The sequence below is a fragment of the Callorhinus ursinus genome, unplaced genomic scaffold (genome assembly GCF_003265705.2).
Source record: "Callorhinus ursinus isolate GAN/ISIS: 27379988/994484 unplaced genomic scaffold, GSC_fseal_2.0 scaffold1, whole genome shotgun sequence".
NCBI lineage: Eukaryota > Metazoa > Chordata > Mammalia > Carnivora > Otariidae > Callorhinus > Callorhinus ursinus.
This window is the reverse complement of record NW_027397063.1, coordinates 102,325,663-102,339,689: the sequence shown is the minus strand read 5'-3', so window position 1 is coordinate 102,339,689 and position 14,027 is coordinate 102,325,663. Positions and strand designations below refer to the sequence as shown.

The 14,027-nt window shown below is 48.1% G+C and overlaps 1 protein-coding gene across 3 annotated transcripts in view; it reads left to right on the top strand.

Annotated features, from left to right (window-relative positions):
• Positions 1 to 1,884: 1,884 nt before the first annotated feature.
• The window catches only part of MED12L (mediator complex subunit 12L), a 317,920-nt gene continuing 305,777 nt past the window's right edge, over positions 1,885 to 14,027 (top strand). For all 3 annotated transcript variants that reach the window (XM_073898549.1, XM_073898547.1, XM_073898551.1), the window contains exons 1-2: positions 1,885 to 2,133; positions 2,990 to 3,213. In XM_073898549.1, coding sequence (XP_073754650.1) covers positions 3,115 to 3,213 — 99 coding nt within the window. In that variant the 5' untranslated portion in view covers positions 1,885 to 2,133; positions 2,990 to 3,114. The remainder of the gene's footprint in view (positions 2,134 to 2,989; positions 3,214 to 14,027) is intronic.

Sequence of the window (14,027 nt, the reverse complement as noted above, 5' to 3'; positions counted from 1 at the left end):
GCATGAAGAACACAAGTGCCAAGATGATGGAGCCAAATGCCTATGGGAAGTCCATGTAGTGAAAGAATGATTTTTGACTTAGTGTCTCAGTGCATAAAAACTTTTTTCCCCTCCCATGTTGAGAGAGCCAAAGAATTCATGCCAGACTGTCTCAAGACAAGGGAGTTAGGAAGGGAGACCAGGGGCTCTTTTCCCTAAACACTAGGGACACAGTACTAATATTTTGATTTTCAAATAAAATCTTTATGGTATACAATTTTGAGAGCTTCAAAACTTTTTCCTCTGTGGAGGCCAGTTAGAGACTCTTGCCTAGGTATTCCTAAGGAGGAATTGAGGTTACATCTCCTATCAGACTGGAATGTCAGTGCAAGGTATCCCCAAAGTATACCCAGTGATCTGTGGACCCACATACCTACCCACCCAACCACTGAGTGCCCACCCTGTAGTGTTGCAGGCTGTGTACCTAAGTTGCAACAATGAATAACAGTGTCCTCTCTAGTACATGTCAATGTGTTGGGGTGGGGAAGATGAAAGAATAGCAAAACTTTGATAATTGCCATAGCTGGGAGATGAGTATTTGGAAGTTCATTATACCATTTCTCCTGCTTTTTGTTATCATTGATAATTTTCCTCATAAAGTTAGATAACTGTCCTTTTTCTCAAGAGAGAAAGTTAGATTTGACAGATGACTTTATGACAAGGGCAAGTTCAGCGTTCAAGTTAGACCCAGGGTATTAGGAAGAAAAACCCTTGGGGCAGGGTGCAGAAAGTGGTCAGGAAATGCCTCCTGGTGGAGGGTAAACTGTTCTTTAAAAGTACCTGCTTACATTGAGTAAAGAAACCAAAAACTACAGGTCTGACTTGGCCTTAGGTTGTTTTGAGAAGGGCTAACAGATCAGGGTCAAGAGTGAGAAACTGGCTTCTACCACATTCCATCCTCTTATCTACCTTTTTTTCTTCCTTCCCTTTTGCTTCAAGTCAGCTGAGGTAAGTAGATATTTAGATTTTGGGCAACATCTGAGCACCTACTATATGTCGGGCGCTGTACATAGGCTTTTGGGTTAGATTCTGATTGTACCATTTTATAGAAGGTGGAACCGGGAGTCCGGAAATTCCTCAAGGTGTGGGGAACATGACACAAGCAGGTAAGGGCAGTTGGGGAACCCAGTCCTTCCAACCCCAAATCGTGGAAAATAGGTCCAAAACTTGGGATCAGGCAGAGGTAGCTTCGTGGCTTTAAACAGTCACCGGGCCTCACTGAGCTGACTCAATTTCTCCGTCTATAAAAAGGGTACGGTAAAACCGTGTAAGGTTTATTTATTTATTTTTTAAGGATCGGAGACCTTTAAACTGTCAAGATCCTGGCACGAAGGGAGGGCTCCGTAAATGGCAGCCATCATTCTTGGACAAGTGCCGGCACATCCTCCCGGGCGCGCCTCCCGCCGGGTCCCTCGGGACAGGCCAGGCCCGCCCCCCGCGGCTCCGATCTCTCAGTGCTCGCGGCAGGTGGCCCAGCATCTCGGTGCCCACGCCCCGAAGCGAGCGGGGAGCACGGGTGGGTTGGCTGACCAAGGTCTCCCCCGGAGGATCGCCTCCCTCCCTCCACACGCCCGGCGCAGGTGAGGTTTCCGGCCCAGGCCACGGGGACAGCGACCTCGAGGAGAGATCGAAGCGGACAGTGCGGCCCACGGCCGGGAGTGGGGTCCTGCGGGCGCCCCCTCCCTAGCCCAGTTTCACCCCAGGACCAACCCCGGCGCCGGGGCCCGCGGGCTGCGCGCTCTGCGGCTGCAAAAACCCGGAGAGGCGGATCGGAGCGCGCTCGCAGCCAACTCCTCCGCGGTCCGGCCGCCGAGCTGGGCATGCTCAGTGCGGCCGCCGCGCCGCCGTCCGCCAACTCGGAAGCTCGCGCTCCCGGGCCGTGGGGGCGAGAACGCCGGCGGCGGCGAGCCGGCGTTGCCCGCCGCCCCCAGACAGTGGCAAACTTCGCGGTGTCCCCGGAGCTCGCCTGGAGACTGATACCTCACAAATAAAATCCAGTCCAATCCCCCCCATCCCAGCCCGAATCATGGAGGCTGTGGCCGCCCGAGTGCCGCCGCCGCCGCCGGCCCCTGCCCACTAGCCGGGGACCAACAGGTAAACTGTTAGGGGGGTGGGGGTGGGAGGAGGAGCTGCGGCCGGGGGGAGGTGGCGGGCTGGAGTCCGAGACGTCCGCGGGCCGACTGCCCCCGTCGGCGCTCACAGCCAGCCCTCCTCCCCCTTTTCCCCCAGCCTCTGGAGGGGCAGTAAAGGGTTAAATCGGCCCCGCGACACCGTGAGCACGGCCCCCTCCAGCCGCCGCGACCGCCAGCAGCGCGCCTCGGCGCCTGCCCGGAGCCGCCGAGGGGGACCGGAGCCGCTGATGCGCCACCGGAGCCCGGCCGGTGTCTAGGAGGCACCGGCCGCTTCTCCCCGTCCGCATCCCTGCCGCCCCCCCCCCCCCCCCCCCCGCCAGGCCTCTCTCCCTCAGCCCCGGCCGGGTCCGCGCCCAGGTGGCGGGGTCTGCTGGGCGCGTGGCGGCGCGGGAAGGATCCCTGCGGTGGAAGAGGGGCGGGGGCGGGCTTCTCCGCAGTCTCTTCCCCAGGCTGGAGGGCCACCCTCACCTTGGGTGAGCACTTGAGCCACCCGCCTAGGCGCCAAGAAAAGTTTTTTTTTCCCCCTCCCGTGCCCCTCCCCCACCCCCTGTCCGGCTGGGGTGGGTTTGGGTCCATTGGTGAAAAAAGTCACACGTTCCCATCAGCTGCTCCTCCCCCTGGGGACAGGGTTGGGGGGGGGACGGGAGGCTGGCGCCGCGAGAGACCCAGGCGGACCTCCAGCTCCTCCGCCGCCGCCACCCGAGCGGTGCGTCCCGGGGCTGAAGCGCAGTCGGGTGCCCGGCGAAGACTGCCCCCATCAGTGCGTGTCTGCGTGCCGGGCAGCGGCTGCATCCAACCTGCTTTATTCCTGCCTGCAGCGCCACAGTGAGCGAGCGAGGAGGGGGAGAGAGGGAGTCTGTCTGCAAAGTGCTGCTCCCTGGTGCTCAGAGGCGGCTGCTCCAGCTCCAACTCTCATTCATTTCGCCGGTTAACATGAGAGATCATGGCCGCCTTCGGGCTTCTCAGCTATGAGCAGAGACCGCTGAAACGCCCCCGGCTCGGGCCGCCCGACGTCTACCCGCAGGACCCCAAGCAGAAGGAGGTAAGGGCGCCGGCGGCCTCCCCCGCAGCTGGGGCCGCGCTCCGCAGCGCGGACCCGGGGCCAAGTTGGCCCAGTGGGCATCGCCGGCGCTGCGGGGAGAGGGCTCGGGAGGGGGCCAGGCGGCGGTGACCGGGCTGGGGGGCTAGGGGACCCCCGGCGGCGGAGACCCAGCGGCTGTCAGTCTCTGCGCTCCACTGGGGTGCTCGCTGTCCGGGTGCCGGGTCGCTTCCCCGTTACCGGGCCTTGCACGGCGCCGCCGGCTGCTTCACCGGGTGCCTCTTTGCAAAAACCCTCTTGCTTGCTCTCCCCCGCTTCTGCCTGCTTTATTTTCTCCCCGCTGCTTCGGTAAATCCTCGTAAACTTTTTGAAAAATGTTGGAATGCAGTGCATCTGACACAGGTCTTACGTTTTGCGCCAGCTGAGCGGGGAGGGGGGGGGGGGGTGAGGGGGAGACCTTTTCTGTTAAAATTTTCCAGTTTGGAGTGGAAGTCGTTTTTATCGAGGTGATAAATATTTAGCTCTTTGAACGTACTTATTTCTGTATCCCCTTTTCCCTTTAAAAAAAATCAGTATTAAGGGGAGCCTGATTTTCGTCCCTAGAGGCGATTGGTTTAATTGCTGGAGGCTGTTTTGTATATGTAAAAGCAGACGGGTTACCTTGGAAGGGAAATAAGTCCCCAGATTGCTTATTTCTTTGAATGAAATTGGAGAAAGGTTGACTCTTGCCTTAGGTACACTAGCTTCAATGTCTAGAGGAACCATGGCATTTTATAGCGATTTATGTGTTTGTCAGTAGTTAAGTAATTATGTAACAACTCTCCAGTTATAATGATCACCCTTGGCTACACAATTTGCCCAGGGATTTGCCTCTTTTTTTTTTTTAAGATCACCTGCTACCCAGCTGTGCTTTCTGAGTTTGCCAGCTGCAGCCCACCCATCCTCTTGTTTTCTTCAGCAAAAAAACGAAGTGAGCACATTGCACAACTTCTTTCTGGGAATTTAAAAACTCTATTAAAAGTTTGGAGGCCCACTGACATCACAGAAAGGGCTTTGTAAAGAAGGCAGGAGGGGTCCTTAAGACTTCCCTTTTGATAAAGCTAATAGAGGAAGAATGCTTGTTTTGGTTAAACTTCTGTTGATGTTTTTAAAAATTAAGGAGTGGCAGTTCATTCCTTTTAGAGGCTTAAGCACATAAACATGTTTGAGCATCTGTGGAGTAATTCAGATTGAAGCGGGGAAGGTTTTACAGGTGGTTCTCAGTTGAGGCCTAACACGAGGAGGGATTGATGAGATCTTGCAGATTTCTTCCCCACCTATTTCTCTCTGGGCTATTTCCACCCAGATTAAAGTTAGTTGTTAAGGACTAGAAATAACAGACACTAATGACCCACTGTAACAAAATTAGTAACTTAAAAATTAGTGTCAGGAAATTTTTAAAAGTTTTGGTGGGGACAAGGATACTGATTGGCTCATCTTTCTCATCTTTTAATGTCTTGCCACATTTTCCAGAGGGAAGTGTAATTAGTAGCATCTCCCTAGTTTTGGGATGGTCCTCTGGGTTGCCATGTGGGCTTATTTAGCATTTATTCCTCAGGTCACTCATTCAGGATTGGGGCCCCTCTGATTGGAAAAAATAATTTTGGATTTTAGGATTTTGCAACAGTTAACAGAATTCTAAAACTGGAAGTGACCTTACAGCCTATTTTACATAACTTCCTTTTGACAAAGGGAAACTGAGGCCCAAGAAAGCTTTACCTGACTTAATCGAAGTGTGTGATAAAGAAGCAGAGGATTTGGACCACCAAACCAGTATTTATGTCAAGACCAATACTATGTTAAGAAGGATTTATGCTAAATTGTGTTGTTCTGCTATTCCCTATCCCCTAAGGCAGCCAATATTTCATCCCTCGGGAGCAGAGTCAAAGTTATGTGTGACTGTAGCCAAATTTGAGTACAATATGGAACAGGTGCTTGGCTGTTCTTAGGTGGTGGTGTGGTGAGCAGTGTTTCACAAGCTTTGGTTATTTATGTTCTGCCTTAAGAGTTCTCCCCTCTCCCTGTATCACCTGTACTTCTATTCTAATGTTTTCTTTAACTTTTAAGAAACTTTGTTTCCTAGGCAGCAATACACGTGAAGTCATGGATTCACATATACATATGTAATGCAAAAGTTAGAATCCAATTGTGTGTATATATTAAATTTTTATCTAGCTGATATTACACGCACATAGGGCTAATACATAATAAAACCAGACTATAACTCTTAAAACTTTAAAAAGTTTATCTGTGCATTTAAAACCATTGTTGTGTTCCATCACAGATCTTTGTCCCACATTATGGGAAATGCTGATTTAATGGAGGAAGTATGGGCTTTGAAATTGGGCAGACCTGGATCTGGATTCTGGTTCAGCCTCTTTGCAGTTGTGTGGCCTTGGGCAAGTTGCACAACTTCTCATTTGTAAATTAGTATAATTGTTCTATTCAGAAAATTTTGAGAACCCTGGTTTGAAAACATTACATTTGTGTGAGAAAAACCCTCCTCCTGGTGGAAGCTATTCTTATTACTATAGCTGTGATTTTTATTATTGTTAGCCAGTGCTAGTAGCGTCCTGGAAAACAGCTCCTGGGAGATTGGCTGGAACCCTTGAATGAAGATTCCCCTATGGAGAAGGAGGGAAGGGTGGGGAGAGCTGGAAGCTTTAACCTGCTTGATTGATTGACTGTATTCTTTTTGAGAGCTTGCCTCTGCATCAGCACTCCACGGGATTTTTTTTTTTTTTTAATATATTGTGTTATAATACTTTGTCTTCTGACTGTCCTTAAGCCTTGAAAACAATCAGAAAACTGAGAGTCACCCTTGATTTCCCCTTCTTCCTTGTACTCCATAATACATGTTTCAGGATATCTTGTCTGGTCCAGTTCCCACACAATTTCCAATCCGTCCACTGCTCCCCAGTTTCACTAATATGCTCGACTTCCTTTCTGCTTCAGGCTGACTTTTCTCTGCCGCTGGGCTTCTATACATGCTGATCTGTCTGCCTGGACACTTGTCTGCCTATCCATTTCACCCCACTTTTCTCACCTTAGCCTGTGGTGAGGAGGGTAGCTCTGGAGCCAGTCTGCCTGGGTTTGAAACTTCGCTCTCCTGTTTATATATTCTTATTCTCCCCATCCCTCAGTATCCCCTCTTGTAGTTCCGTCGGGCTATTAGAACAGTATATGAGTAATGCACAGAAAGCATTTAGACTGACTAGAGTCTGGCATGGATTCAACACCCGAATACTGTCAGGGCCTGTGGGCCTGTCTCTGCATCCTTCAGTTCTCAACCCAGTGACCTTCTCAGAGGTCTTTCTAGTATAACCATATAATTTGTAATTTTGTATTTATTTGCATGCTGCCATCCCCCACTAAAGGGTCAATTTTGTGAGGGCAGGGATGAGCACTGTTTTTAGGCATCGCTAAAGTACCTGCCACCTAGTGTAGTTAGTTCCTGGGATGCTGAGGGCATGAATACTTGTTGAAATGTATGAATGAAAGTGGGAATGAATGAATAAAAAGAGGAAATCTGGTGATTGAAGGGTGTTAGGGAAAGTCTAGGGTAGAAGAGGCCTAAACGGGTGAATAATAAATATTTTCAGGAAGTCAAATTAGTTAGAAAAATAGTTTGGGCCAATAGTGAGATTTCCAGCCATTGAGAGTCCCACCAGTAGAGGGGACGGATGGCTGGGTGTGCAGCACAGAGGCTGCCCAAGGACAAGTCCAGTTAACCTTGGGAGGGTAGTGGAAGGAGTGGGGGTGGGGGTTGGGGAAGGTGGGTGGGGTAGTCGTGGTTGTGTCTGCATGTGGATAACCCAGACAGGTGTTCTCAGACTTGACCTATATCACCTGTAGAGCTTGTTAAAAACAAATGGTTTTTCAGATTCAGTAGTTATGAGCCAGGGCCCCATAATTGGCATTTCTAACAAGATGCCTGGTGATCTGATGGCTGCTGGTCCAGGGCCCCACTTTAAGGACCCTGACCTAGAGAGAAGGCATCCATCCAGTTCTGTAGACGCTAGAGAGTTCTGCCTGATGTAGGTAGGGCAGGTCTAGGCATCTGTATATGGCTGAGTTTGCAGTAGTTTGGTTAGCAGCCAACTCAGCAGGGTGTGGTGGGCTTTTCCCAGAAGCTGTGCCCTCTCTTAACTCAGATCAAAGGGAATGAGCTAGGAAGTCTCAGCCCCCCTCTAATGGCTTTCTGTTACACTTGGAATAACAGATTCCTTACCTAGGCCTTCAAGGCCCTACCATCTGGCCCTTGTTCACGTCCACAACCACCACCTATAGCCAGACCACCTGGCTGCGAGTTCTGGCTTCATCATTTACTGCCTTTTTGACTCAGATCTCACTTGTGGAATGGGGTTCATATTTGTTCCTACCACATGGGGTTGCTGGAAAGATGAAATGAGATTTGAACTATGTCTGGCACACAGACAGTGCTCTGTTCAGGTAACTACTATTGGGATAACCCCTCCGTTAAAGGGTCCCAGGACTTCCCATTGTATTTATAATATCCATAAGACCTTGTATCTGAGATCTGGCCTCTGGGATTTGGGTGATCCCTTCCAGACTTGCTGCTCATTCCCTTTCGGGCTGTGCGGTAGGACCAGTGGCCACTTTTCTCTCTTTCCAGTAGGCTCAGCTCTTTATGTCTATGTTCCTGTCCCTGATTGCCCCTGTAGTCATGTTTCCTGTCATTTGGCTCTTAGAGACTCCCTCTCAAGAAAGCCTTCCTTGTAACCCATCTTTCCTTATCCTTGCTAGCTCATTATCTTGTGTTAATAGGTTTTGGCAGTGCTGGTCACTGAAATGGTTGCTGATTTTCTCCATGGTTTTCCACACTAGAATGTAAACTGCATGAGAACCGGGGCTTGTCTGTGGTGGTCACAGTTTTGAGCTGCCTAGTGCCGGGGATTAGACTAGGTGCTCAGTAAATAGTTCTTGCAGAAATTAATAAAATGCAGAACTCTTAATGAGCAGTTGTATTTATAACATCTAACTGTCCCAATGCTTGTTTTATTTTGGCAAAGGCTGTTAGTTTTCTTGTTAGCATGTAAAACTCTTAAAACACACTTAAAATGGTTATTTTAGAGACAGCTGGGGAGGTGGGGTGAGGGGAGGTGAAAATTTGTTTCTTTATAATCTTTGAGAGGGAGGATGTTGATAAAGTTGCCTGGGAAGAGAGGACGGGTTGACCAGTTGCCTGGGGGCCGGAAGAGAACGGGGAAAATCGTCCTCTTGAGATTAATTGGCTGGCTCCTGGGCCCATCATAGACCTCCCTGAATACCAGTGTTCTGGGAGGAACATCTGTATGTTTAACTTTTGTCTCATGAGACTCTTAGGCCAGAATCAGTGTAGGAAACACTGGGTCAAAGGCCCTGCTTCTTCCTGCTGCTCACAGAAGTGTTGCTACCCAAACTTTGTGGCCAAGGAGTAGAAACCCAAGTGGTTGTCATTTCTCAGGGTCTGCTAACACCTGCAGCAGAATTGTCGAAGATGCTTGTTAAACCTGGAGATATAATGGCCCACCTCAGACTTGCTGAGTCAGAAGTTCTGGGAAGGAGGCTGAGGAATTTGCACTTTAAACAAGCTTTTCAGGTGATTCCTAAATATATGAAGTTTGAGAGCAATGGCTTTAGCTTGTCTTTATCTTTAGAAAAATGTTGTAAACCAGACTTCCCCCTTATTTCCTACCCGTTTCCCACATTTGATGTATTAAAATCAAATATACCATTTGAAGTATTAGTACCTTTTGGTACAAAATAGTGCAAATGAGTTAGCTACCTTCCCCCCTGAAGTTCTGTTCTAATAACTCTGGTTCCCAGAATAGGCTTGTTTTCTATCAGCTGTTCATGGTTTATAGTAGAATAGGATGCCCTGCCTTGCCATTGAAATATCCACAGCTCTCTCCTGTGTGCCCTTGGCTAAACTGGGGCTTCGGGGAGCAGGTCTTGCTTTGTCCCATGAGGATGTTTTTTGGACTTGTTCAGGGCAGTGGAGTTTTCTGTTTGACTGCAGGCCTGGGATCTCAACTGGGCTCTTTGGGGACTCAATGTAAAGCCGTTGATTTGGGGTACGGCTGCTGTCTGTTAGCCTGTTGTGTTTTTCACTTAGGCTGGCAACTGTGCTGATGAAATGTGATCCTTTAGGAAGTTAGAGTACCATGGAGTGAAGTCTGGAAGGCATACTGTGTTGGGTGAGCACCAGGTAGGACACAGTGAACAGAATCCTAGGGTGTTCGTTCAGCCTGCACCTCTTGGGGGGTGTGTGCGCATACACGTGAGAATGTAGCAGAAGTAGGATGGAGGAAGTGCACATGGAAACTCCAAGAGTTGTGATGTACTCTGGGGTTCTCCTTTACTGAAGTTCTGAACCCCACTTGTGAGGCTTCTTGACAGACTAGGCAGGGAGTAGAGAAGCTGGAGGGGTCCGTAAGAATGAACACGATTAAAGGTTCTCTTTAGCAGTGTGCTCTGAGCAGAGTGAAAGGAACTGGCTGACTTAGCCTGGAGAAGAGCTGACCTCAGGGTCTGAGTGGGGCAAGCCACGTGGAGGGAAGAAGTCCAAGGGCAGTGTAGAGGGAGGTGCCTACCTCCTACACATTCCTCACAGAGAAGGGAACATGGAAACACTTTTAATTGTCTTTAGATAATGTCTGAAGCTGGTGGTGGTGACAAGAAAGTTCATTATACTGTCCTCTGGACTTCTCTGTTTAGGGAAATCTACATAATAAAAATGTTATTATATTACAAAATAGCATGATTTTTACCTAAAAAAGTAATATACGCCTTCATAATCTGGAGGGCTTATCAACCACATGCAAACAATTGTTATCTCTCAAGGATGGGATTGGGGCTGTTTGTTTTCTTTTTGTACTAATCTTTATTCCAAGCTGTAAAAATACTTGTGCACTACTATTGTCATTGGAGGACATGACTTAAAGAATAATTATTAGGTAATTCTGGTTGAGTTTGCAGGAATGTGTCTTTGTGGTTGGTTCCAAACTAAGCTAGAACCCCTTTAGCTGAGTAGTAGACAGAGGGCTCTGGTAGGGTGTAGGGATAGACATGTATGCACCTGATGCCACCAGAAGTGTGGTGAGGGTGGGGTTAGGGCTGTTGCGTGAGCGTGCCAGCTCTGCCACTTGCACTGTGTGATTTGGGGTGCTGTGTCCTTTTCCTCACCTATGAGTGGGGAAGACTACTTAATCATCTAGACTGCTCTGAATGTGAAGGAGCATTGTAAACTTAAATTGTTACCAAATGTGAGGTATAAATTCAGTGGTGTGCTAGAGCAGGTATGTACCAAATGATTATTCAGATTTTGAGAATTTTGTCTGCTGGTTAATATCATTTTGGTATCTTGAACTGTGGCATAATGGGAGTATTTACACCAAGGAAATGGGCAAGTGCTATAAATTAGGTTCTTTTTTTTTTTTTTTTTAAAGCTAGTTGTTAAACATTTACCAGCACACTACTGGGTATAGTTGTATGTGGCACTTTGTTGACTACTTGACTGTCGTTCTTATCTCAGGATTCCCTTACCTGCTTCCCACAAAAAATTTTTTCAAAGCCAGACTCTCAGGTTAGGTAACGTCTCTTGTGGCTCGCAGTGAGCATATGACTTCATTCTGGCTAAAGAGCTTTGGTGGAAGTCTACCTTAGGACTCCTGAAGAATTTTTTCTCACTGAAACAAGTGCAGGCACAGGAGAAGAAAGCCCTCTCTTAATGCCCTGATAGCTCCTTAGTTTTCTGTCTTTGGAAAAGTAATTAGAGGATATGATAGTTGGAGCTAGGGCATCCATATTGTGCCCACGAGGCAACAAGCCTGTGAATGAAAAGTCAACACAAGAGGAGACAATTCAGTGGCTTTATGAAAATTAAACTACTGAACTGACCTTAGGACCACCTCTCCCTGGACTCGTGAAATAAACAATAGATGTCCACGTGGTTGAAGCCATTTTGGGCCAGGTGTCAATTTCCTGGAGCTGAAAGCATTCTGATGTTGTCATGGTACCTTTCTTTCTTTCTCTCTTTCTCTCTTTCTCTCTTTCTCTCTTTCTCTCTTTCTCTCTTTCTCTCTTTCTCTCTTTCTCTCTTTCTCTCTCTCTCTCTCTCTCTCTCTCTCTTTCTCTCTCTCTTTCTCTCTTTCTTTCTTTTTCTTTCTTTCTTTTTCTTTCTTTCTTTCTTAGATTTTATTTATATTTATTTGACAGAGTGAGAACACAAGCTGGGGGAGGGGCAGCGGGAGTGGGAGAAGCAGACTCCCCGCTGAGCAGGGAGCCCTCCTGTTATGGTACTTTTCATTTATATATTGGCACCTGAAATCATCACAGCATGAGCCCTTCCTTTTTTTTTTTCCCCCTCCCCTTTCCAGAGAATGCACATTCCAGAACACTCCTACTCTCTGGTCAAATGGGTATACAGCAAGAGACAGAGAGCACCTTTATCTTGTCTGTTAGTAAATTCTGCCCAGTGCCCATTGGAAGCTTAGAGGAGGGTACCTGGGTGGCTTAGTCGGTTAAGCGTCTGCCTTGGGCTCAGGTCATGATCCCAGGGTCCTGGGATCGAGTCCTGCATTGGGCTCCCTGCTCAGGGGGGAGTCTGCTTCTCCCTCTGCCCCTCCCCCAGCTTCTGTTCTCTCTCTCTCTCTCTCTCTGTCAAATAAATAAAAATCTTTAAAATAAAAAAAAAATCTTAGAGGAAATGGAAATGGTTTTATTTCCATTTCTGTCAGAAAGGGTTTAGGTGGGAAGGAAGGAAGAGCCCTGACCTGTTTTGTTTGGAGAGGAAGATTCTATGGGTCTGTACCAGTTTTGGGGGGAAACCAGGAATGTTTAGAGCTAGAAGGGAACTTTAAAGATGCGTTGTTCTCATTTAATACAAAAGGAAATGGAGTCCCAGAGAGGTTAAAGTGACTTGTTAGGCAGATCTGGGTCAAGCACTTGTGTGCCCTGATTTGTTCTTGCAACTTCACTTGGCCTCCCCTCTGTATACAGCCTCTGCTTCTGGTAAACACCCTCGCCTTGTCCTGGCAGCGACAATTTCTCTGCATTTTGGGGCACCCAGTGTCTCTGTGAGAGTTGGGGACTGTTTAGCTCACTGTTTGATCTTTGAGCTTGCCAGAATCTTGAATGGGGTCTCTTGGGCAGAGGAAAGAAGACTCTGGAAGGCTCAGGCACTATTGTCTTTGTGTTTTGTGGTGGAAGGTTCTCAGCTCTATCTATGGCCTCTGGTGTAGATAGCTCTGGCATTGGCCTTTGTGGGCTCTGTGTGTTCAGATCGATCCCATCTAGTTTTAATTTTCTTGGTTGAGATGTTCCTTTATTTATGCGTAGCTCTCTTGGAGATACAAATAGGCAAGTTGTACCAGTTGCCTACTACCTGGGAGCAACACTTACGTGTTGTGTTCTATATAAGTGGACCCCCCCTTAGTTATGAAATGCTATGGCCCCGGGGAGAAGAATTTTAGCCCCTGGGTTTTATTTTCCATTTTTTAAAAAAGATTTTTATTTATTTGAGATATAGATAGAAAGAGAGCATGAGATGGGGCAGGGTCAGAGGGAGAAGCAGACTCCCTGCTGAGCAGGGAGCCCGATGCGGGCCTCCATCCTGGGACTCCTGGATCATGACCCGAGTGGAAGGCAGATGCTTAACCGACTGAGCCACCCAGGCGCCCTATTTTCCATGTTTTGAGGGAAGTATTACTGCACATATACATATATGTACATATATGTGTGTGTGTGTGTGTGTGTGTGTGTGTGTATGCCAAACTAACTGAGACATTCAGCCAATGTATTTTTTTTTTAAGATTTTATTTATTTATTTGACAGAGAGAGACACACAGCGAGAGGGGGAACACAAGCAGGGGGAGTAGAAGAGGGAGAAGCAGGCTTCCCGCCGACCAGGGAGCCCAATGGGGGGCTCCCGATGCAGGGCTCCTGATGCGGGGCTTGATCCCAGGACCCTGAGATCATGACCCTAGCTGAAGGCAGACGCCTAATGACTGAGCCACCCAGGCACCCCAACATTCAGCCAATATTATTGAGCACCTTGTAGGCCCTTTGCCAACTGTGGCTTCATGAAGATAGGGCCTGAAACCTTATTTTTATTTTTAAAATTTATTTGACAGTGCGCGTGCACACAAGCACAAACAGGGAGCAGCAGAGGGAGAGGGAGAAGCAGATGCCCTGCTGAGCAGGGAGCTGGATGCAGGGCTCGATCCTCGCACTCTGGGATCATGACCTGAGCCAAAGGCAGTTGCTTAACCGACTGAGCCACCCAGGTGCCCTTTAAAAATTTTTTTTTCTTTCTTTTAAAACTTTTATTTTCTGTGTCCCTGGCTTTGAGCACAGCACCTGGCCCAAACCTAGGACTCAAAATTTGAGAGTAAATGTGACGATAAACAAATGGTAGGAGCATTGGTCCTGGGCCCCCAAAGACTTCAGTAGAGAGCAGTGGTTTTCATTTGGGGGTAATTCCCCCTCCCCTTAGGGACATTGGAAATATTTTCAGAAATTTGGGTTGTTTGTGTGTATGCGCATATGTGTATATACATGCTGATCCTGGCATCTAGTAGGTGGAAGCCAGGAATATTTCTAACATTCTTCAGGACTCTGAATAGGGCACCCCTGCCCCCCCCGCCCCCCAACAAAGGATTATCTGGCCTCAAATGTCAGTAATTCCAAGGCTGAGAAACCCTGGTCTAGAGGAAGTGGTAGACTTGTAAATAAGGAATACAGTGTTTCAGATATTCTTTGAGAGGAATGTACAA